General features: G+C 47.7%; 1 protein-coding gene across 2 annotated transcripts in view; it reads left to right on the top strand.

Moving 5' to 3' along the window:
• Ntrk2 (neurotrophic receptor tyrosine kinase 2) overlaps nucleotides 1–23,612 on the top strand; it is a 314,011-nt gene that overhangs the window by 215,180 nt on the left and 75,219 nt on the right. For both annotated transcript variants that reach the window (XM_087589797.1, NM_012731.3), the window contains 1 exon segment: nucleotides 16,911–17,041. In XM_087589797.1, the coding sequence (XP_087445923.1) occupies nucleotides 16,911–17,041 (131 nt within the window).

Here is a 23,612-nt window from a genome sequence, read left to right as displayed (position 1 = left end):
TCATGCGTGGATGCAGAACCATCTAGGGGAGTGCGGGTAGCCCCCCCGGACAGCATCCATGCAGCCAGCTGATCCGGCCTCCCTCCTCAGCAGTCAATTGCTGACGGCTCTTCAGATAGACAAGGAGCATGTCTTATTGAAACACTCAAGTGCACTGTTTTGCTCTGCTTGGTTTGGAACAGAAACATAATGAGGGGAACACCGAAGTCCTCCGGGGTAGTGTGGCGATGTCATGTGAGACAGTATACACTGTTAGGCACCGCACACATGTGTTGGTCTCAAACCAGCACCCCTGTTTCAGACGTGTTTGATTGCATCAGGTTCTGAATCCTCTTGAAATATCATTTAAGCGTTTAGGGACCTGGCATCAGTCACCATTTCTGAATCACCTGGGTCTGGGATATGCATCATCCTGACAGAGTGACCTCTGTACACGCATGCAGTGGTAGAACCAGTGGGCAGCCATTGGCTCCGGCAGCGGTCACCTGGTAGGGAACACCAGAGCAGACCGGCTGAGAGAAACAGATGTGCTGCAGACACCGTGACAAGGACTGATCTTGTCCTCAGTCCTCACAGCTCCCGAACTCTCTGACTCCGGTGTCTTTGCCCAGGGAGTTCCGTTTCTGGAACTGCTACGGGCATTTCCATAGTATAAGGACGGTATTCCAGCAGTCTTTGATGGCAGCAGGTAGTCTGCCAGTCTTGTCCAACCAGTGTAAATCCAAGGGTGACAGCATCGTGGGTTTGTGATTGCATTTAGTGGCACTCAGCAGACAGGGCTCTTCCCTCCACAGGGTTCCGCCCCCGGGGAAGCTCCTTCTCGCTTCTGTTTCAGGAGCCAACTAAATAGCAAATCTTGGGAGGGAGAATCCTGTTTGCATTGGTTCTGAGGTGCAGGCCTCTACTGGGCAGCTCATTTCCCACATCCCTTTCTCGGGGAGATATGACTTCACTGACTGGTAAGCAGCCGTTAGTGCCACGTGCAAGGTGAAACCCGAATGTCAAAATGCCAGTGGAGAATACAGACCAGCTGTTGAAATTTAAAGGGGAAATGGGCCTTCCTTAAAACCCCAAGTTAATTCACGTTACAAAAACGGAAGCTGTGGATACAATCCCAGTGTAATCCCGAATTCAAGGCCACTCTAAAGAAAACCACCAGCTCAGGAATTAGCCTCCTTGCTTTGGGACAGCAGGCAACATGGCTGCTGGAATGGTAGCGTGACTGGGAGAAAGGCTGTGCAGCCCAGTCCTAGGACCTGGGTTTTTTTCATCAGTCTTAGTCCATTTTCTGCTGCCGCTACACCAGCCTGGAGAGCAGTTGCGTGCTGTCAAGAACAGGGATTTATTTACCTATTGCTGTGAATGCTGGAAGTCCAAAAGCACATCCTGTCAGCTGCTGAGGGCCTCCTGCTACACTGTAACAAGACAAAAGCGGTTCGCATTCCTGCTCCACTTCAGGAATCTACTGGAGGGGCTGCGAGGGAACGAAGAGGTCACAGACACACGGACAAGTACAGGAAAGCTGGGATTGGGTGGGCTGGCCTTCAGATGGAGATGTCACAGCACCCCAGAAACTCAGTGTGTGTATTCTATACGGTTGAACAGGGACACGGGGTGTTTATGCACAGCTGAATACAAGGTGGTTATTATGTGTAGATAAACAGGAGGCAGGATTATTAACACAGCTAAAGAGGAGGCAGGTTTGAGCGGGAGCCGGCTTCATGCTGCAAGCATCCATGAGGAGAAGGCTATGATGGGCGTGCTTTTCCCTCACCATCACTGTCAACATCACACAGGAATTACAAGAAGGCTTTGCGGTCCCTGGGAGCATCACCAGGGGTAGGCTGTGCCCTCCCATGGGGCTCAGGCATTGCGGTCCTTGACAGGCCTGTGCCCATGCCAACAGGAGTTCTACTGCTCTCCAGACAGAGTGTGATGGGCCGTGTTGCCAGTTTCGACTTCTCTCCCATTTAGCCTTACTAAGGCCATCATAGAAGGCCACCCTCATCATCTCAGCTAGCGTTACCTCCCAAGGCTGTCTTCCGAGCACATCAACCTACACCAGAGGCCACTCTCACCATAGCACCATCCTACCTGCCCTAGACTTCTACCTCTACTCCACTCCCGGGGAGGTGGGGGAGGTGGGAGTGGAGGAGGGTGAGAGTGGGGGAGTGTGGGAGTGGGGGAGGGTGAGAATGGGGGAGGGTGAGAATGGGGGAGGGTGAGAATGGGGGAGGGTGAGAATGGGGGAGGGTGAGAATGGGGGAGGGTGAGAATGGGGGAGGGTGAGAATGGGGGAGGGTGAGAATGGGGGAGGAGCTTCGCTGCATCTGCTCACATCCCATCCCAGCCTCTGTCTCAAGAAGCCACTATAGGTCCAGTGAAGGGGCTGCCTGACATCCTCTGATTTCAGGGACACAGACTCACCCGTCACGGGTTCATAATTACCTGCAGGGTCTGTTGTGCTTTTACTCTTGAGAAGTTTCTTGGATAGAAAATGAAGGGAAGAAATAAGGGATCCTTTATATTCAACTTATGTGAAATTTAGTGAGCTCGTTGATAACTCCACACCCTTCAATCTGTCGGTGTGGCTGGGAGGACGTTGTTTTAAATGAGATTTCTTTCTGAGAGTTATCATAGCCGAGTCGATAATTATTTTGTTCTGATTATTAAATAATATGGCTCATAGTGTAAGGATCCATGATTCACCGAACAATGACAGCCCGGGTTCAATTAGTATGTAAACGCAGACAGAGACTGCTTCATTCTGCAGAAGGCCAGCATGCTGGGGTCTCCCCATGACCAAGATAGACACCCAAGGCTCGCAGGGCCTGATTTAAGGCACATTAGGGAATTCCAGGATAGGTGATTTCTATGTTAATCAGTTGGGTCCATCTCTATGGACTTTCCATTACTGGGATGTGGGGGCTGGGAACTTGCTGGGGAGGTCTGGAAACTGTTGCTGGGGAGGTCTGGAAACTGCTGCTGACCCATTGTCCTTGCCTGAGGCCAGGTGGAGGGGCAGCTTCTGAGGCCTGGACTTGCCCAGTTCTTGGAAACAGATTTAGGCCTAGTCTCTTGAACTGCCACGTTGAGGCCTGTCATGGAATCAGCCGAGCCTTCAGGACAGGATTTGTAGTGGCCTTGTGTTTTCCTTGCCACCACAGTAATCTAGAACCCCAGAACACCATAACTATGCTCTCACTAATGTGTCCACGTCTCTGCCACTCTCTCCCCTTCTGCTTTCATCAAACACACCATGCTCCTTGCTATCAACAGTGTCCTCCGGTCATCCCTGAGCCCTTGATGGCTCTCGTCTCCTTGTGTGATGCAGTCTCTGCTCCTCATGCAAGTGTCTCTGTTAGGGTTCCATTAAATCTCAGCTCATGCCAGGATAAAGCACACCAAGCCAACGTGGTTCCACGTGGAGAGGTTTAATGAGAGAAGAAGAGGAGAGGAGAGGAAAGACCGGCCATGAGCACGTGGAGGGAAGGTGGGGCTGAGGAGAGAAGGGACAGGGAAGGGGGCGAGAGCAGTGAAGAACAAGAATAAGCAAGCAAGAGAGAGAGGAGGGGGCAAGCGGCCCCCTTTTATAGTCAGGCACAGCTGGCTGTTGCCAAGCAACCATGGGGCGGAGCTTACCAGGCTGTTTCCAGGTAGCTGTGGGGGCGGAGCTTAGACAGAATACCAACAGTCTCTTTCTGGGATTGTTCTTTCTCAGCCACAGGACCACACCCCTCCTTAAACCTTGCCCCATCACCTGGCGCCCTCCACCTATTGAAACGCATGCTTTCCCATGCCCCAGCTAAGGGGCTCTTACTCAGTATTTATCATCGGATACGGTTTTTTTCTTCCTTGAGCAGAGGTGTGACTTCCATACCAGCATCTCCCCATGTTTTACCTACCGATGTTGTCTCCAGAAAGATTTGTTTGTTTGTTTTACTATCTTGATCTTCATCTCCAGAATACCCATCATGCCACTCTCACTGAACATTGAACATCCCAAAGCCAGACTGGGGGGTCAGGCTCTGATGGCAGAAATAAACCCGCGACCTCTTTAAACTTCCATTCTCTCAGCTGCAAAGCGGAGCTCTGGAGAGTTTCACAGAGTGCACACAGAGTTGTTTCAGGGCTCACCTAAAATAGCAAGGGAGAGTTCTTTATGAGCTTCGAAGCGCTCCGTGAACAGGAGCCCCCCTCTCCCATTATTATGGTGGCTTGTCCGTGATATTTAACATGAAAGGGAACCAATAAAATACATTCGTAAGGCACCATGGGATCTTGAGTGCCAAATTGCTTGACACCGGTGGCCACACCATAGAACATTTATGGGACATGTCACCGTTCTGAGTGCCTTTTATTTAGAATATGGTTGGTTCTCTGTAGTGCCCCATGAGCTTAGAGCATTTCAGGCACAGAAAAGAAAGCAAAAGAGACGAGCACAAGGTGAATGGCCGAAAGGGACGTAGTCAGCCGATGGCTATGAATGAATAGCCGTGAGGTTTCCATTTCATTCAGTGTCCACTTTGACCACTGGCCCTGGGGCTCTGCCCTTAGGGTGCTTTCCTGCACCACTTTTACTCCCGTCCTAATTAGTGCTTCCTGTGCAGGTGGGGTGGTCCATTACCGGGCTGGACTAAGCGATGAGCTATTCGATCCCCTGCTGGATTGGGGCCGGGGAGGTGCAGCTCCATGCCTCCCACTCCTCCCTCAGTTAAACCCCTTTCCTTACCTTCCCCCTTTCCACACCAGTACTCTTGCTGGCCCCACCACACTGGAGAGTCACGCTCTATCACAGTCTCCTCCCGGAACCTCTGAGTGGGACATGTCTCAGCCGGCTTTCACACATTAGCACGGGAACCCCGTGGCAGCTTGCTTAGAACGTTGCTGAGACATCTCGTCCCCCTGGAATGGACGTCCACCTCTGGTTGACTGCACAGCTTTGAGTGGGGGCAAACACACGCTCGCCTCAGCAGTGTGAAAGCCCAGTGTCTTCTGCTGTGCTGCCCTGGGACTGGGGAGCCAGAGCCATCAGCTGATGATTTCAGCTTCAGCCATCCACACACTTCACCCGCAGCTTGGAGTCGAATGAGCTTCATCTGCTGTCATTGATCAAATTCCAGTGCAATAAGCCACATCAGTCCTCAGGGCACACTGAAGGGAAAGCACCCAATTTGAGGGCTGGAGAGATGGCTCAATGGTTAAGAGCACTGACTGCTCTTCCTGAGGTCCTGAGTTTAATTCCCAGCAACCACATGGTGGCTCACAACCATCTGTAATGGAATCTGGCGCCCTCTTCTGGTGTGTCTGAAAACAGCTAAGTGTACTCATAAATTAAATTAAATTAAATTAAATTAATATATTTTTAAAATGGACCCAAGTTTGATCCCTCAGGCTGAGCTGCTCTCTTCACAAGAGCACTCTTGAGAGGAGACAGTTTCTGCACAAGACTTCCACAAACTAAGGGACCAGGAGTAGCTAATAGGTCTGACCCTTTATGGAAACCCCAAGAGGACCTCAGAACCCTGTGGAGAGAGTTTTGCTCTTTTCTGAACCCATGTGTTTAGATAATGATGTCCCAGCATTATTTTTTTTAACTCTTCGTCCTTCCAAGTAGGATTTGAAACACTGACTGCAGGGTTTGGAGGTTTCCCAGATAACAGATGACAGAAGCCTTTATCGTAAGATAGGGAGCGAAGGCAGCTGGCCGCCACAACTCACACCACAGATCTGCACTCAACTCAGAAACGGTAGCTATCTCTACCTGTGCACGCACTGGCAGTGCCTGGCGGACACAGTGTCCCTGACCCTGAACACACACTGGCGGGGCTAAGCGGACCCCGGGGGTTTAAAGAAACAACAGGGAAACATGTAATTGAAAGAGGATAGCAGTGTCGGGCTCAGGGAGGAGTTAAGGGACAGGGTATGAGTGAGGGGCTTTATCAAAACACAGCATGAAGGCATATTCTCAAATTCTCAAGCAACAAGATAAGAAGAGGCAAACTGTCATCATCCCTCAGGATTTATCCCACCGGCCCAATCATGGCAGAAGATACTCAGAGTTGTAGAGATGGCTCAGTGGTTAGAAGCACTTGTTGCTCCTGTAGGATACAGAGGTTTGGCTCCCAGTGCCCACATGGTGTAGCCTGTAACTCCAGTTCTTAGCCTACTAAAAATAGATTCTAGAATGAGTCCACCGACATTATAGAATCATCCCCCCACCCCCACTGTCCTCCATTCTCACACATCTATGCTGGGCATCACTGTTGAGTAAGCGTTTCTTTCTGGTGAGAAGGATCAGACTATAAAGACGATGGGTGCAGATCAAAGGCAACCAGGTGCGTTCTGGTTCTGCGGTCGGCTCTGGGAGCTTAAGGCTTGGTGCCTGCTGTCTTCCCTGATCACACGAGTGGGCTGTTTAAGGCCTTCAGGCCCAGAGCCTGTCTGAGCTCTCAGAGAACATTCCACCTGCTGTGGAAGCTTCCAGAAGCAGAAGTCAGAAGCAGAGTGAAGACAAGGAGGGTTTGGGTTGCTGAGCAGAGCATGTCTGTCTGCTGTAACGCCGGGAGCAGGTATCCCCCTCGTGGATGGACTCCCTGGACATTTCTGGGGACCAAGCACCATGCCTGTGTGTGGAATGTGGTCGGCTCGGAATCTGGGGGTCTACGTGGGCTTGCCACCTGCGAGTACAACAGGAAGTGGCTTAACCACAGGGGAGGGACAGCCGTGTCAGTCAATATTTATTCTTGGGAAGAAAACAGCTTCCAAAATCCCCCTCTCAAATTGTCCTAAGTGACGCTGGCTTAATGCACATCGGAGCCTCGGATAATCATTCTCTTTAGTCTTCCGAGTAAATTTGCTCATTCTAAAGCAGGGTCTATCCACACACTTACCAAGGATTCCATTCTAGCCAGACCTGCTATTCCCTCTGACATCAAAGCACGAAGAGCTACACCCGTCACCCAGCTTTTCATTCTCAAGTTTAAGTAGGACTTGAGATCACCTGATCACGGGCTCCTGAAACAGAGAACCAAGGGAGGGTGTAACCAATCTAAACGCCTTTTAGAATCCTGAGACGCTTACTGTATCCTACTATAATTTGAATGCCCACGTAACCGTTCTGACAAAGACACAGTGGAGGTGAAACAGGAAGTGGCCGAAGCTGCAGTGGAGACTGAGGCCAGGGCACCTCCATCCTATGAAGAAGCACCTCCCCCCCGGGCTAGGACAGGCAACTTGGAAGTCACTCAGAAGAACTAAACAATAAAACTCAGCCGCTGGGAAGAGGCGGGGGGGGGGGGTGTGTGGTGTGTGGACAATTCACAGTTGGGGAGAAGGGAGGTGGGAGGGGCCTGATATGAGGAGACAAAACTGAATGTAAGGGGACTGAGGGGAACCATGAATATGGCCAATAATCCGAAGGGTTTTCAGCCATGGCCCAGGTCAGTGAGATCAAGGACAGGGAAGAGCGTGGACAGTCCAGTTGGTGTCATCTAGGCTCCTTGGGTAATTTGTTGTCATGAGTGCATAGACACATATGACTGTGGCTGTTCCCTCTCTCTCTCTCTCTCTTTATATATATATACACACACATTATATGGATTTACATATATAATATTATATATAGTATGCATATATTTAATATGCTTATATTATACATCTTATTGTATTGTATAATGTATACATACTTATATATAATATTATGTATTATATTATACATACTATAGTATTATATGATGTTATATGAATCTTTTAAAATCCAGAAGTCCCATTTAGAAAAGAACACAGCAATAGATTCTCTGGAGGAAGATCAAATGTCTGTCTGGTTTGGCCAATGCAAATGGAAATTTCATTTGTTTTTGACCTAAATCGTTTTCAGCTTTGGGCTTCAGAGCAGATGTGTCTGCACTTGAAGGTCCGGGGTCTGATCTAGCCAGGAACATCCTGACATTTGGAAAATGCCGTAATTTGTTACACCCAACAATGGTCACCTTTCTACGCACATTTCGGTCCAGCACAGCTTCCAACAGAGACCCTGAGTGTTGCAAGGCCAACCGTTAACCACAGATGGACAGGCTTTATTCAGACTCCTACACACTCTTAACCCTGTATACCTTCTGTCTGTCCAGCTCTGGTTGTCTCTTATCGCTGTTATTTGTGTAAGGGTCATCTCCCAATTAACTGCATTCATCGAGGGAAAGAAGTATAGTCCGCCAGAGGTGGGAAGTATTTGCTTGGACTTTGAAGCCAAAACCACTGTCATTGCTCCCTTTTCAGACAGGGCTCCAGCCACGTGACTTGACAGCTCCCCCCATCCCATCCCATCATCATGTTAATGGGAAATGGAGTTTCTCCCCCAGTCACTCAGAGGGTTTGAATCTGGTAATGCCGACAAAAATGTTTAGCTCCGTGTCTAGTGCAGTTTATGCATAACAAATGTCAATCCAGCCCCTTCCTCTTTAATCTCCCATAGCACCCACCGCTGCCCCATTTACGCAAATGCGTAAATGGTGGATGATAGTGCCGGGGGGGATGCTGGGTTGCAAGATTCCGGAAGTGATGTCAAACTGTCTCTAGGATATTACATGTCAGAACATAAGTCATCATGCAAGCACGTGAAAGAACTGTCCTGGACTCTGCTGCTACACATGTTGACCACACAAAGAGCCGTGGCTGTGCTGAGCTGGAAAACACCTGAGATGCATCCAAGTAGCTTACCCGTGACCTTCCCTGCTTCAGAAGTTGGCCACATATCGTTGGGTATAAAGGACCATTTAGCTGCTGTCTCGTGAAGCCTGGGGAAAGCCTGGGAGCCTCACGGTTTCTCTGTTTTTTGCCCTTTCTATTGTGTTTGGAACTCTCACCATGAAGGTTCCAACCTGATGGTTCAAAGTTGACTCTGGTGACCTAAGTCTTTCCTGAGTGCCCAGTAACACAGCGTTCTGCGGTTCCCCCCTCCATTCACCACGCTCTGACAACACCGTTCTAAGAATGGACTTCTCGCCTGGCTCCTCCCCCTTACAGCAGTGCGTGCACAGGAAAAGGATGCCCAAATGTTTAGATCACAGCATCATTCGTTGCCTTGCCTTCAACTGATCACGTGGCAGAGTTCAAACATTCTCCACGCACGCTCCCTCTTGTAGGTACTTGGCAAAGGTCCGCTGTCTTACTAAGCCAATCAGAAAGCTTTGGGGGACTATTGATCATGCCCACAAGAAAGATGAGGAGGAGACAAAACAGACACCAGGGTAGAGCCGCACAGGGAGGCTGACGTGCACAGCCTGGGAGGAGACAGTGAGTAGGGTGAGTAGTGAGTTTGGGAGCCTTGGGGGTAGAGAGAACTTCAGAGTTCAAGGGTGCAGAGTGGGAGGGGTGTGCGGAGAAGGCTGTCTGGCCTACCTGCCAGGATCCTGTACGATCATTCTGCATAATGATTTTTGAAAATACAAACATTGCCGGGGCTGACTGACAAGTATTGTCCCAGCAGGGAGAGCTGTCAGGGCAAATCAATCCAATTCTGCCACATGCCAGTGTGTGGAACAGATATAATTTTGGCTGCTCGGTGATGTCAAAGCGAAGGATGTACCGTCTGTGTATTTTGAAGGGTGGCGTTCCTTTCAGTCTAACAGCTTGAAAGATTTCTAGGGCTCTCCCCCACCCTTGCCTAATTCTGCCAAGAAGCCAGATTTAACTTCAGAGAACTCCACCACTTCACCTGCTGCGACGCTCGACGCTCAGTTACGCAGCTCCATGGCCGCCGCACTGACGCTCGACGCTCAGTTACGCGGCTCCACCGCCTCAGCAGTTCAGCGTGATGGAATTGGCTCCATGATGAAAGGTGCTTTGCTGCTGCTAGTGGGGGTTGCGCAAACCATCCAGGCGGATTCCGGATGCCCTCCCAGGAAGGTTAAACCATTGCAAGGGTCTGCCTTATCCTTTACAACACCGGGTGCAAGGCTTGACTCTGGGAACTCGGGGGCCTTGTGCTTAACAAGCTTTTGGGAGCTCTGCTCAGTCCTCAGCGGCCTGTTGCAATATTGGGCCTTAAGGCGAAATCCTTCGGGTGGTCGGTTCAGGAGGCTCACTGGAAATCTCTGCTGTTTTTAACACACATCTTCTCTCCCATACTCAGCACCCGCCCTGGGAATCTCCTGTGAGCTCCACAACCCACTTCTCCTCCTCCCTTCTGTCCTACTACCCTTCCTCTTTTTGTGTCCACTTAATTTTTACCCTCCATCACCCCTCTTAATTTGTGTACACCCCCAAATCTTAAAATCCCTCCTGGCTCCCAACCATCAGCATTACTGTGCCATCTCTGGATTGATCTGTCTGCCCCGGATCCTTCCCTTCGCCTTCACGGAGTGGTCTGTATCCTCTTCTCTGCTCCATTCATAGTTGTCGCCTTCTTCTCTGCCCAGCATCACCCACAGCCCTGTCTCCCACCTCTGATGAATACTTTTGGGTCTCCTCTGTCCTTCCTCATATTCGTTGAGAATTAGTCCTTGGTGACATCTTCTGTCCCCTTTGGGACCAGTGGAGAACAGAGCTGATGACAGCCAGTCATGCTGAATTCCATGCCCTTGAAGGACAAAAGACCTAGGGAGGGAAGAAGGGTGATTGATTCCACCCCAGCTTTTCTCCAGTCTCATAACAGTGAGCTTGGCAGAGGCCCCTAGATGGCTCCTTGCCTCAGCTTTACCACAGCCAGAACAACCTTGTTAATGGTGTGTACATCGCTTCTTCCCTGTGTGCGAAGATCTGCTTTAGCATCGTAGAACTGAGATGATAAATGGATAGGTGAGTGACATGGTAGATGGATGGATAGATAGGTAGGTAGGTAGGCAGGTAGCTAGAAGATGGATAGATGGATGAATGGATAAATAGATAGATGATATAAATAAATAAATGATATATTGATAGAAAGATGATAGATAATAGATGGATGGATATAGATGATATAGATAGATATAGATGATGGATAGATGATAGATGAATGATAGGTAGATAGATATAGATGATAGGTGATAGACAATATAGATAGATGATAGATGAATGGATAGATAGATGAGAGATGATAAATGAATGGTAGATAGATGATAGGTAGACAATATAGATAGATGATAGATATATATGGATAGATAGATAAATAGATGATATAGATAGATAGATGACATAGATATATGATAGATGATAGACAGATACATACATACATACATACATACATACATACATACATTACCGATGGGTTGATAGATGGATAGGTTATCATAAACCATAGACTGATTACAGAATGCATGTCCTAGAGAAGTCCCAAGATGCCATTTATCCCCAAACCAATCATTTAGAGATGAGGAAATGGAAGCTCAGCACGGCGGGGTCATTTACCCTCAACTTCCTGTGTCTTGGTGTGAGAATCCTTCTGCATGGGAGCCATCCAAGGGATCCATGCCCCACTCCGCCCTCCGGACTGTATCACCTGCTGCTATCTGGGGAGAAACTATGGCTGATCATATCTGTTAAACTCCCAGCTTGCCTCTTCCTCCTTCCCATCCTGTCCCTTCCTTCCCCCATCCTTCTTCCTTCCCCAACTTCCATGCCGGTTCCCACCATCATTTCCTCTTTCTGGGTAACCTGTCCATTTCTACACGTTCACGCTTTTATTCACCCATGTAGGAGTTTTGATCCTCTAGTGTGAACCAGACCCAGCAGTGGGGTCGTGGGAATTACATATGTTTGTTAACTTCATACCCAAAGTGTCTTCATGTGTACCTATAGGATGACGTTCATAGATTATGCTACGGAGACCATGTGGATTCCCTGTACGAAGCTTAGGCCAAGGGGGGCTTCTGCATTCTATATTCCATTTAAAAATGTTTATTTTAGTGAGACATATATGGGTGTTTTGCCTGCATGTGTGTAGGTGCATCACGTGCATACCTGAGGAGGCCAGAAAATGGGGTTAGGTTTCCAGGAACTAGTGTTATAGGTGGTTGAGAGCTGCCATGTGAGGGCTGAGTTTTGAACCAGGTCCCCCGGAAGGACAGTAACCACTGAGCTCCACTCTCCTTCGTTCACTTCCTTCTCAGATCTCTGCCATAAGGACTTTTTTTTTTTTTTTTTTTTTTTTGGGAAATCACTGCTTATCATGAGGCAGACATCAGTCATTGGGCCCATCCCTTGTAAAATCACCTTGTCTGAGTCCTTTGAGAATCAACTCTACTGAGAGGTTTACTTTACAAAGGGAGTTGCTGTGCTTTTTACTTTTTCAAGCCTGAACTTTTAGAATTACGTTGGTCTTTGGGTTTCTTTGGTGTTGACAGTCAGAGTCAGGCTTTGATTTAGACTTACTAACCACGTGGGGCCACGGAATCTGTACATTTCCCTCCTCCTTAGGACCTTGTCTAAGCTTTTGATCCCATTTCACCTGATTCGTTCCTTGAGTTTTAGTCGAGTGCTTCGTGAACAAAGCAGTGCTCTAGGTTGACGGCACCCATCTTAGTCAGGGTTTCTGTTCCTGCACAGACATCATGACCAAGAAGCAAGTTGGGGAGGAAAGGGTTTATTCAGCTTACACTTCCACATTGCTGTTCATCACCAAAGGAAGTTAGAACTGGAGCTCAAGCAGGTCAGGAAGCAGGAGCTGATGCAGAGGTCATGGGGGGATGTTACTCACTGGCTTGCTTCCCCTGGTTTGCTTAGCCTGCTCTGTTATAGAACTCAAGACCACCAGCCCAGGGATGGCACCACCCACAATGGACTGGGCCCTCCCCCCTTGATCACTGATTGAGAAGATGCCTTACAGCTGGGTCTCATGGAGGCATTTCCTCAATTGAAACTCCTTTCTCTGTGCTAACTCCAGCTTCTGTCAAGTTGACACACACAGCCAGCCAGAACAGCACCATAGTCATCCACACCTGTAGCCTGCGAGCTCCTTACAAACAAGGAAAATGTACTCATCCTCCTTCTTGGTGCCAGGGAAATGCCTAGTGGCAGGTGTTTAATAAGTTTGTTGAATTAGATTGACGAAAGTAGGTCTGTGATTCCGCAAGCTGGCGGAGCAAAACCTGCGCTCTTTCCTTCAGTTCGTTTCTCATGAGAAGACTGGAGGCAGACAGTGTCATGGTGAAAACGAATGCGGGCCGTCCCGTTCAGAACCGTAGACTCTCGGATGAGTTATGTAGCTTGTCAGGACCCTTTCTTTCCGTTGAATGTGAAAGTGGAGGTAAGAGTGCCCTGGAGGACTGTCACAAAGAATGATGACTGTCCTAAGTCTCCACCCATCCTCTGGCCCAGGATAGCAGTCAGCATGTGGCGGGCGCCTCTTCCCTCTTGTCAGTAGGATCCATGCTTGGAAATCCACAAGCGAGTGGGTTCTCCGTGACCTCACGGGCGGGAGTCGATTAACTGTGACATCATCTGTAAAATAGATGTGCTGTGGGCCCACCTCACTCTGTGGTAGTTCCATGTTTGTTTGGGGCAGTTTCCTAATACAATAAAATTGTTCATTATGGGATGTTCAGACCCTTACAAACCAGTGTGGAGGTCTGAAGTAGGTCTAGTAGAGAGGGTAGTCACTGTGCTATGTCCACTTTGCTTCTATGTCAGCAAGGGGTGGTCTTGACAGTGACACAGCTGCCTCCTGCTTCAACGTTGAGTCTACAGATTCTGCTGCCCGGCAGCTCAGCACCGAGGACCTGAGAACCAGGAGGGTTAGCGTGTCCGTAATGCAAGCCCCACTCCTGTTTGGCATCTTTTTCCTGAGACCTATAAATACGAGAGAGAGAGAGAGACAGAGACAGAGACAGAGACAGAGACAGACAGAGACAGAGACAGACAGACAGAGAGACAGAGACAGACAGAGACAGAGATACAGAGACAGACAGACAGAGAGAGACAGACAGAGACAGAGAGATACAGAGAGACAGAGAGACAGAGACAGAGATACAGAGACAGAGAGATACAGAGAGACAGAGATACAGAGAGACAGAAACAGAGAGAGACAGAGAGACAGAGATACAGAGAGACAGAGAGACAGAGACAGAGATACAGAGACAGACAGAGGCAGAGAGAAACAGAGAGACAGAGAGACAGAGAGACAGAAACAGAGAGAGACAGAGAGACAGAGAGATACAGAGAGACAGAGAGATACAGAGAGAGACAGAGAGACAGAGAGAAACGTCAGGTTACTTAGTTCAGGCATAAGTAAGGCACTCAATGGTGTTCATTTTAAGACCCACGTTCTGTGCAGGCTGTGTCCATGGGGCCAAGGTTTCTACAAAATGTCATTATCCTGGAAATGGGAAAGATGCATTTCCTGCTTGAGACCTTAAGTGGACAGGGCTATAGTTATTTATATCTTTATTAGTTTTAGATTCAGTAATAATGGATACAGACATGGATTGATACTTTATTGCCTTCGTAGTGCATAATATTTTTACTTCTCGGGAGAATCTATAGCCAGAATTGAGTTTTAGCGTTCTGAGGAAGGCGGCAAGCTAAACTGGGGCAACCACTTTGTGGCCTGATGCATTATTCTCGTCGACGGTAATATGACTGCAATATAATACCAAAAATCGGCTCCTTTCTACTGCCCATGAGGCAAATGACCAAGGACACCGAATTTCCAGTCTGGAAAATTCCATCAGTGATATCTCCTTGGGGACCAGGGAGTGGGGGCATAGAAACTGGATACATTTCAAAGAAACTTTTTTCCATGGAACTTCGAAAAGCCAACTATTGACTTGAGTTCTCCTTCAAAGAGAGAAAGCAATTTATGGGGGAACTGAGAATATTAATCATTTTTATTTTTACATTTATTTATGAATTTACTTGTGCGTGCGTGCATGTGTGTGTGTGTGTGTGTGTGTGTGTGTGTGTGTGTAGGTCAGAGGACAACATTAAGGAGTCAGTTCTTTCCTTCCATCACGTGGTTGCAGGCGTCCACTTCAACTTGTCCTTAGCCTCTGGGGGCATCTCGCCAACCCTCTCTTAATGTTGACTTTGCAGTGATTTTACCCAAGGCTCCAAAGTGAAACGCTGAGGGTAACTGATTTCAGAGGAAGGGAGGGGGCGAGGCTTTCTCCTGCTTACAGGATGGGCACTTACTCATCCTGGAGTCCCTGAGCTCACCCAACTTGGGAAATTTTAAGGGAAATGAAGCAATTGGTTATTGTCCCATGTAAGAGAATGAGCTGAAAGGAAAATGAAACCCAGGTGAAGCACTTTCCTCCCTGAGAGGCTCTCTCTGTCCCAGGAACATTCAGCCTAGAGCCTTACCAACAACCAAGCCAAGTCTCTCCTCTATGCCTGTGGACTCTGGGGGCAGACACACAACAGCCTGGGGTATGTGTGGGGTTTGGGCAAGTTCCTGGATCTCTCCATTGATGGAGCTCTGAGATGGGAGTTTTCAGGAGACCCAAGAGAGATCCTGGGGGCCAGGTGTTCTGTTGGGTGATCATAGAATCCAAGATGTCAGTAAGGACTGGGCAGAGAGGATGCAGGCTGGTGGATCTCAGAGAAAGTTTAGAGTAGCTGTGGGTGTACCTGGAGAACCATGAAGCAGAGTGAGGGTGTCAACCTGCTGGGAGAAGCCAGGGCTGGGTATGGCCTTCACCTGAGAAGGCTACAAAGCCTGAGTGCTTGTGGGGTTTTGTGGAGTTGCAGACACTGATCCAAGAGTCACACAGGAATTTAAAGGATTGAGCTATGGCTGGAAGAGAGGCTCTGTTGGGCTGACAGGCTTGATGGGCAGAACTTCCTGGCTTGTCTAAGAGAGACAGAAAGCAGAGCACGTTAGGACAATCCCTGATGCTTTCCCCGGAAGAAAATGTAAGACTTTCTTACTAGTTCAATAGAGTGGGAACTTCAGATTGCGTTTTGTTTTGTTTTGTTTTGTTCTGTTGTTGTTGTTGTTGTTGTTGTTGTTGTTGTTTCTTTTCCCCCATTCCTGGATTTTCATTCATTGATTTCCAGAGAACAGGGCTGCTCTGTGGCTTCTGTACTTAGTAGGTTTTCGACAGTTAACTGAGCAGTCATCAGACTTGGGAAACAAGATCTTCCACTGATATTCATACAGCACCAGTTCAGTATGCAGAATATACTGAGGCCTGGTCAGGAATATATTCACAAAATCCTTGTGGCCCAATGTATAAAAGAGACATTTACTGTATCTGGAGGTAACATATTGGCAAAGGATATTTTCAGATGCCCCAAATCACAACGAAGTCAACAAATGCCAGAAGCCCATTCCCTGAGGGAAAGATCGATCTCCTTCCTTCTCTCGGTTTCAACAGGGGAAAACTCTTCTCAGCTGTAGTTTGGAAGACAATGAAACTAGTTGTGGTATTGACTACCCTTCTGCCAGCTTTCCCTCCTACTTGGAAAAAACATTTAAGGTGTTAATCAGACGTAAAAATAAAAAAGTTAGATGCTTCCTGGAAACTTACTGGCATATAAAGAGAATCAAGTGGCAACTGGTTTCCAACCAGTAAGTGACAGCCAAGGGGCTAAATCTCGGGTCTAAGTCAATGGTGGATTCTCCTTGACTTAACAGAGCATTCTCCCATAGAGCACAGTCTCCTCCTCCGCTACACAGTGTGCTCCTAGCCCACGGGATGCTAATAGGCATCCTTATACCCATGACCAGTGTTGCTCAGAGGTTCTCGGAGACCAGAATCCCACGGATTATCAGGGAGGATAATTCCCATCCAATCACAACTTTGATGGCCACTCAGATCTTATGAAAAGTTGCGTCTACAGAGGAGCTGTGGTCCCGCGATGTCCACCACAGGTGCAGATGCTGCTGTTCTTCCACAGAGCAGTGCAAAGCAGCAGAAGGGAGGGAAGTGGCCCGCCACACCGGTGGACAATCCTGTGGATGCTGTTGAGTGACGGGTATCTCTGTTTTACAGTTGTTCAGCACATCAAGAGACACAACATCGTTCTGAAGAGGGAGCTTGGAGAAGGAGCCTTTGGGAAAGTTTTCCTAGCGGAGTGCTATAACCTCTGCCCCGAGCAGGATAAGATCCTGGTGGCCGTGAAGGTAAGAGAACATTCCAGAATATCTCCTTGTTTGTGGTCCGCTAAATGTGGGGGGGTTTGATTTTGTTTTATTTTAGAAACCGGTCCGGGAGCACATTATGTCTGCCAAGGGACACGTGTGTTTCGATTCTTCGGCTTAAATGAGCAGGCAGAAGGGCACTGGGGGCACATCCAACTGTCCATCAGAAGTGCTTCTGGTGGGAGGCGCGGTGGGGGCCCTTCAATTTGTAGGCCACAATTAGCTCCAGGCTACCTTTCAAAGCTATACTTAGAAAATTCTAGATCCAGGTCAATGGGATCATAGAGAATTCAGTCAGGCAAGCTACAGTGCAAGCCTCTCTCTCCAGACTCCGGAAGCTGGCGACTCTCCCACATGGGACTCTCGCATTTTCTAGATTCTAGAAGGAAGGATTGTTGACCCTATTGCACTGATCTTTCCTACAGACCAGCCACACGTGTCCCTTCCAACTGTCTGAAGGTACAGGATGGTTTCTCTTTTAACAGCTTAGACATGGCTTCACCAAGAGTCGGGTGGCATCTCCTATAGATTTCACCACCATAAATAATATAGGGTTTCTGCAAAATAAATCTGAAAATCCTTCATCACCATTATGCTCCCACACACTTAAAAACCCCATGTTTCAATAAGGTAAGCGATAACATTGAAAAGGATACCTTCCGTTGAGCTTCGTAGAGCTCAATAAAAATGCCTCAGTAGACTCGGGCAGATCTTTGAAACACGCATTATAAAATTTCTTTTTGAAAACTCGCCAAAGTATTTTTGATTCGTGGATACCAAACATTTGAAAGGTCATACGATTGTAAAATGAGTTAAGCGTCAAATGAATGTGGATGTGGCTAATGTAATAAAACTTAGCCTCTTAGGTTAATGAAAGATGGCTGGGTTATTGTTGTTGTTGAATTGTGTTTCTGCCAAGCGGGGACCATTTGCATGAATCATATTTATTTGTCATTACAACCTAGACGACATTTTATTCCCTTAAGAAATCAGGTGCATGGGTTGGGGATTTAGCTCAGTGGTAGAGCGCTTGCCTAGGAAGCACAAGGCCCTGGGTTCGGTCCCCAGCTCCGAAAAAAAGAACCAAAAAAAAAAAAAAAAAGAAATCAGGTGCATACCCCACTATAATACGAAGCTTTATTATACACCCATGGAGAGATGGCTAAAGAATAAAATTATTCTCAAAGTCATCCATTTTTTAAAAAACCAGACAGTTTCGATAAAGTTATTCCAGCTAGAAACATGGTGCATTTTCTTTCCTCGTGATCTGAACATTTTTAACAAGCCCTATCCAGAATGCCGTGATGCTTATAAACTCCCTTAAGAGCTACAGCTTTCGATGAGTAAAGAATCGATGGTTCTAGGAATTGTCCGTCCGACAAATGCACATCATCTCTGCAACAGAGGAAAGTGGATGGGGGCTTGAGAAAGGAGAGGGTGAGGAGAGAGCTACTCGAAAGGGCCGTGAGGGTGGTTTAGAAGCTGCCCCAAAAAGGACTGACCAGTGGTGGCTGGAGGTGATTAATTCCCTTCTTCTTCCTGCCTCCTTCCTTCCATCTCTTGACAGAGTTCCCCTAATTTTTTAGCATCCCATATTCAGGGCATGCAGCAGTGTCTTATCTCTAGTTTCTGCTTTTTTTTTTTTTTTTTTTTTTGTCTTTAATCTCCTTTACCTTCAGGGATAAGTGAGAACAAAGGTGGTGTTATCTCTGCAGTCTTATAGATGAACACGTGTTCAGGCTGGAAGACATACCCAGGTCATCTCTGTCAAACCAGAAAAATTGGAGACGTGTGTCCAAGTTTGGTCCATGTTTTAAACTCTATTTGGAGGCCACTCAGGAAGCCTAGTCAAGGCCTCAGACTGAGTTCACTTTACAGTGGGGTACATATGTGAGAATACTGGATGATCAGGGGATTCGAGGTACAACATGGGAATAGCTGAGAGACCCTGGCCAGGCATGTGGCCATCATCCAGGACAGTTCTCTGTAACTGTAGCCTCTCATCCCTGCCCTGGGCAATGCCCTTAACGAAAGGCACTGTGTAGTCAAATCTGGGACATTTGAAATTGCACATTCACATCCCTTTGAGGAAACACAATACCAAAGTGGCCCAGTCTACTAACAACTAGGGATGAACAGATGGTAATGATGCTTCTGTAGGGCCTCACCTGCCCCTGCCCCACCTTGACTGGCTTTAGAAGACCATATGACCATATACCATCTTGCATTTCTGTCCCTAGCACACCCGGCTTTCTGCCTATACCTCATTAATGATGCCCATCAGTCCCTCCTCCAAAGTTCCAACTCGAGCTCACATTCTTTGAATCACCTAGCACCCGTTCTCTCATGTTACCTTCAGGTTTTACCAAGAACGTTTCTACAAATTAATGATCTGGGATAAATGTTTGCTCGTTAAACAGTGTCGTGGGTGAGGCGTGGCGGGGAAGGGGTACCTGACCCTTTGTCAGATCCTGACCTCTCTTTGCCAGTCTTCTTGGAGTCAAAATGAGATCGCCATCTCAGAGAAGAAGAACAAAGGAACTGTAGATTAAAATACTGCTCTTGCTTCGTGACCACAGCCCTGAGGAGCTTCATAGCAGTGACCTTGAGTAAGAGTGTTTGTTACAGCAGAAGCTTACCCTACTGTAACTCAAGCTTCTGTCAGGGGACCAGTCAGCTCTCTGGAATGCAGAGGTTGTATCCTCCTGAGCTCCGGGGTGAATCAGGTCGGAATAATTTGCAGACCTTGCACAGAGCTCTCAGCAACCTAGGTGTACTCATGTCCAGGGCTTTGGTCCAACTGAAAATTATTCAGAACTAAATTAATCTCAGAGGAAAATGTCCATCATTCCTCTCTGACCGTAACAAAATGATTTGTGTTTTGTGTTTTGTTTCTTTTTTTTTTAAAGCAGTGTCAAACTGAACACATCTTCCAGGACCGCGCAGCCTCTCACATAGCTGGAGTAGCTTGGGTTACTCCTATTCCATTGGATGCACCCAGGGATGCTTGACAGCCTTTCTGCTGTTGCCTAGCAACCCCTGCAGCATTGACTATGTATGCATGCTAAGAAACTGCAGCCTTTGTGCTTTTCCTCTCTCTGGAAAGGGCTGAGTTTGGTTTGCAATCGAAAGCTGTCTGTGCAGATTGACAGATGTCAGACTCAGGTGAATTCTGGTGTTGATGCTCCCGAACACTTGAGGAGCCTGAAGGACCCAGTGTTCCGGGCCACGTGCGGGCCGGGCCTTCAAGGGCACGCATGCGGACAGCACCTCCCTCTCCTGCTAGAGCATCTGCTTGTTTGGATCCAGCTGGATTGCTTTCTTCTGTGTTATTTGGATTTGTGAACCATTTTCCTCTTTACAAATAATAATGATAATAATAATAATAATAGTAATAGTAATAAACATACATACATACATACATACATACATACATACATACATACATAGGAGAGAAGTGAAGAAACCAGTCTTTGATCAGATCCACTTACCTTACCTTTGGGTTACTCAGTTGCCAAGGAAACGCTCCATCACAGTCTCCCTGCATTAACCATGGATGCATCAGCTATTTTTGGCTCCACCCAACATGCATTTCAATAACTACCCTTCCTACAACCTTTTTTTGGTACTAGGAATGCAAGATGATTTTTTTGGTGGGAGGGGGTTTCAATTAAAGCTGCAAGTCTGCTCTGTAGGATCTGTGCCCCTCCCTGGCTAACTCCGGTTTATTTCTAGAATCAAGGAGTGCTGAATCTGAGGGAGACTTTTAAATTCATACACATAAAACCCTAGCCTCGTGTTTTATGGACGAGAAATCTAAGACCCCGGGGGAAGCCAAGCGAGTCTCTCAAGGTATTCGGTTAAAAGAGCTGGAGACAGGCACAGGTAGAGGAGTCTTGGCTGCTGGGTGGGTTCAGCAGACACGGTGCTGAGGGCGGACTTGAATTTTATACTTTCAGAGTATTTCAATCCCTTCCTTCCCACAGAGGAAGTAATGGCATTTCCCCCCACCGAGAGTTAGGAAGCGCTAACTTACAAACTGCTTTCACCCAGGCCCAGCGCAGCATCGGCCACAGTGCCCAGTCCTTACCGAACCCCCCAGGGCAGGCAACTGCAGCTCACAGTGTCTCAGCTCAAGTTGTCCCTTTGGAAGGCTGGTCCTTTCTTGTCCCCCAACCAGACCTCCGTGCTGCATGCTGCCCAAGGCATCTTGAGTTGGCCTTTACAGCATTGTCAAGGATTTAAAATTACGTATGAGTGTGTTTACTCAGTGAGTGACATTGCATAGTGTCCATGGGGGAGCCATGACTTTGAGTACGTTGCCTAATAAGCAGTATGATGCCCAAAAGAAAATGCTTATTGAATGAATGAGGAGATGATAGTATGGGACTGGAAGGGAGCAGACCATGGGAATAGAAGAATTCTGATGCGCTAGAGTTGACCGTCACCAGCATTTACCTCTAGACAACAAAGTGTCTGCATGAAACACTGCTGGCCACAGCTGAAGGAAACTGTAAAGGTGACGTATAATATTAAGAACCTAACGTCATGAGAAACCATTTTGGAAATGGTTGAATAAGCTATGTCTGGTGGCATGCACTTAGCAATCCTAGCTCTTGGCAGATGCAGGCAGTAGAAGGGCCCAGATCAGTCCCCCTTCAGCTATGCAGTGACTTGGAAAGCAAGTGGTCGACATGAGACCCTGTCTCAAAAGGGAACGGGAAGTCTGCATGAGTGGCTACGATGTAGGTACAGACTGCCGTTGCGAATGCTCTTTGGCTAACATTTAAGAAACAAACAGAAATCCAGAGGGCTTGAGGAGGCTCAGCGGTTCAGAGCCCTGGCTGCTGTTGCGGAGGACCTGTGCTCCATCTCCAGCAGCTACGTGGTGACTCACAATTGTTTGTAACTCCACTGCCTGGGGATCCAGCACCTGAAAGGAAAAAGCAAACTAACAAAGAAAAACCCAGAGATCCAGAGACTGATGGCGGTCCACCCAAGGTCAAACAGCTTGCGTGGACGTCACTTAATGTCAGGGCTGGGACTTGAGCCCATCCTGTGTTCATCGTGGCCATGGTTAAGTTCCATGTGTGCTCCGGCAAGCCAGCCTGAGGAAACTTAATACGAGACAACACTTCTTTAAAAAAAAGTACAAAGGAGTGAATTTTGTATGCGAGGAAAGGAAGCATTTTCTTATCTATACAAATAAAAGTTTAATGTCAGGGAATAAGCAGGGGTAGGAAACTGGATTCCCAGGAGAGTTTTGACTTCAGGGAAAGGCAAGCAAACCTCAGACCTCATAATTGACCTGCCAAGAAAGAACACAGAGATCCTTGGAAACCCAAGTCAGAATGACCTAACCAGAAGGAACAGGGACAGTGCTCTAAGAGAATGCCACACTGCTAGAAAGCCTTGCCACTATTAACCTTGCTTCAGGCACCAGTGGCTTCCGAAAGCCAGCCAGTGCCTCCTTCTGCTCTCCGTCTCATCTCCTGGCTGGCTCTTCGTCACACCGACTTCATCTTCAGACAGGTTCACCTCAGGCGGTAGGAAAGGTGGATCTTTCCATTGGCTTGTCTTGAGTTATGTCATAATGAAATATTCTGGTTACCCGGACACGAGCCACACATTCATCTGTGGAAACGGACGACGTAGTCAGCCCTACAACGCACACGGACTGAAGAGGAGAAAAACGTGGGTCGCCTGGGGAAACGTCAGAGGTGCTGTAGTATGGTCTTAAAACGAGATCTGTTGGGCAAATACAAAAGACGGGCACCTCAAACATGAAGCCAGAGTCATTCTTTACTCTGACTGGGCCATTTGGGATCCATGAGCTTCTCATGATCCGAGGAAGTCCTTGTGACTCTCTTTCTTTGCTTTGTCATCAGAAGGCACCAAGACCCCTCTTGGCTTCCAGTACTCTCTTGCCTCCTTGATCACTGACATGTGACTGGTGGAAACACACCAACACCTGCTTACACTGTCTCTAGGATTTCTTGGGAAGAGGAATTTTGGGGTCAGTTTTCCCAGCCACGTCATCTAGAGAATCCGTTAGTCTTCATGCCACAACATCCACCTATAGTTTCATCATCTAAGGTGGCCACTGGTTCCAAAGATACCACTTTCAGGAAAAGAAGCAGCTCAGGTTGCCGCCCTCAAGTATGTGCAAGGCATTGAAGAACGAGAGGTGGAGGCTGCTCCTCTCCCGTCCTGAAGCAGTAGATTCATAGCTGAGAGAACACACAGAGTTCCTAGACTCCACTTCTCTGCCCAGCAAGCTCGCTTCTAAGACAGATGACAGCTTCCTTCCTCTCTTTCTTATTACGGTCATCACGCCCTCCCGCACATCCTCCTACATATCCTGACACACTGAGAGGTCCTGCTCCTGCTCTTCCTTCTCTCCGGGCTGCTTTTCTACTTTTTCCATTTACACTGACGTGTGAAATCCTTGTCTCCACAAAATGGAAATTTATGAAGAATGGTTGTACTTAAGGACATTTGTCAATAGTTCCCTAAAAGACCATTTGTGTGTTTTAATGGGACTCGCAGGCTG

This window comes from Rattus norvegicus, chromosome 17 (assembly GCF_021556685.1).
Source record: "Rattus norvegicus strain SHRSP/BbbUtx chromosome 17, alternate assembly SHRSP_T2T, whole genome shotgun sequence".
Taxonomy (NCBI): domain Eukaryota; kingdom Metazoa; phylum Chordata; class Mammalia; order Rodentia; family Muridae; genus Rattus; species Rattus norvegicus.
The sequence above is the reverse complement of the archived record's forward strand: the minus strand, read 5'-3'. Positions and strand labels throughout refer to the sequence as shown.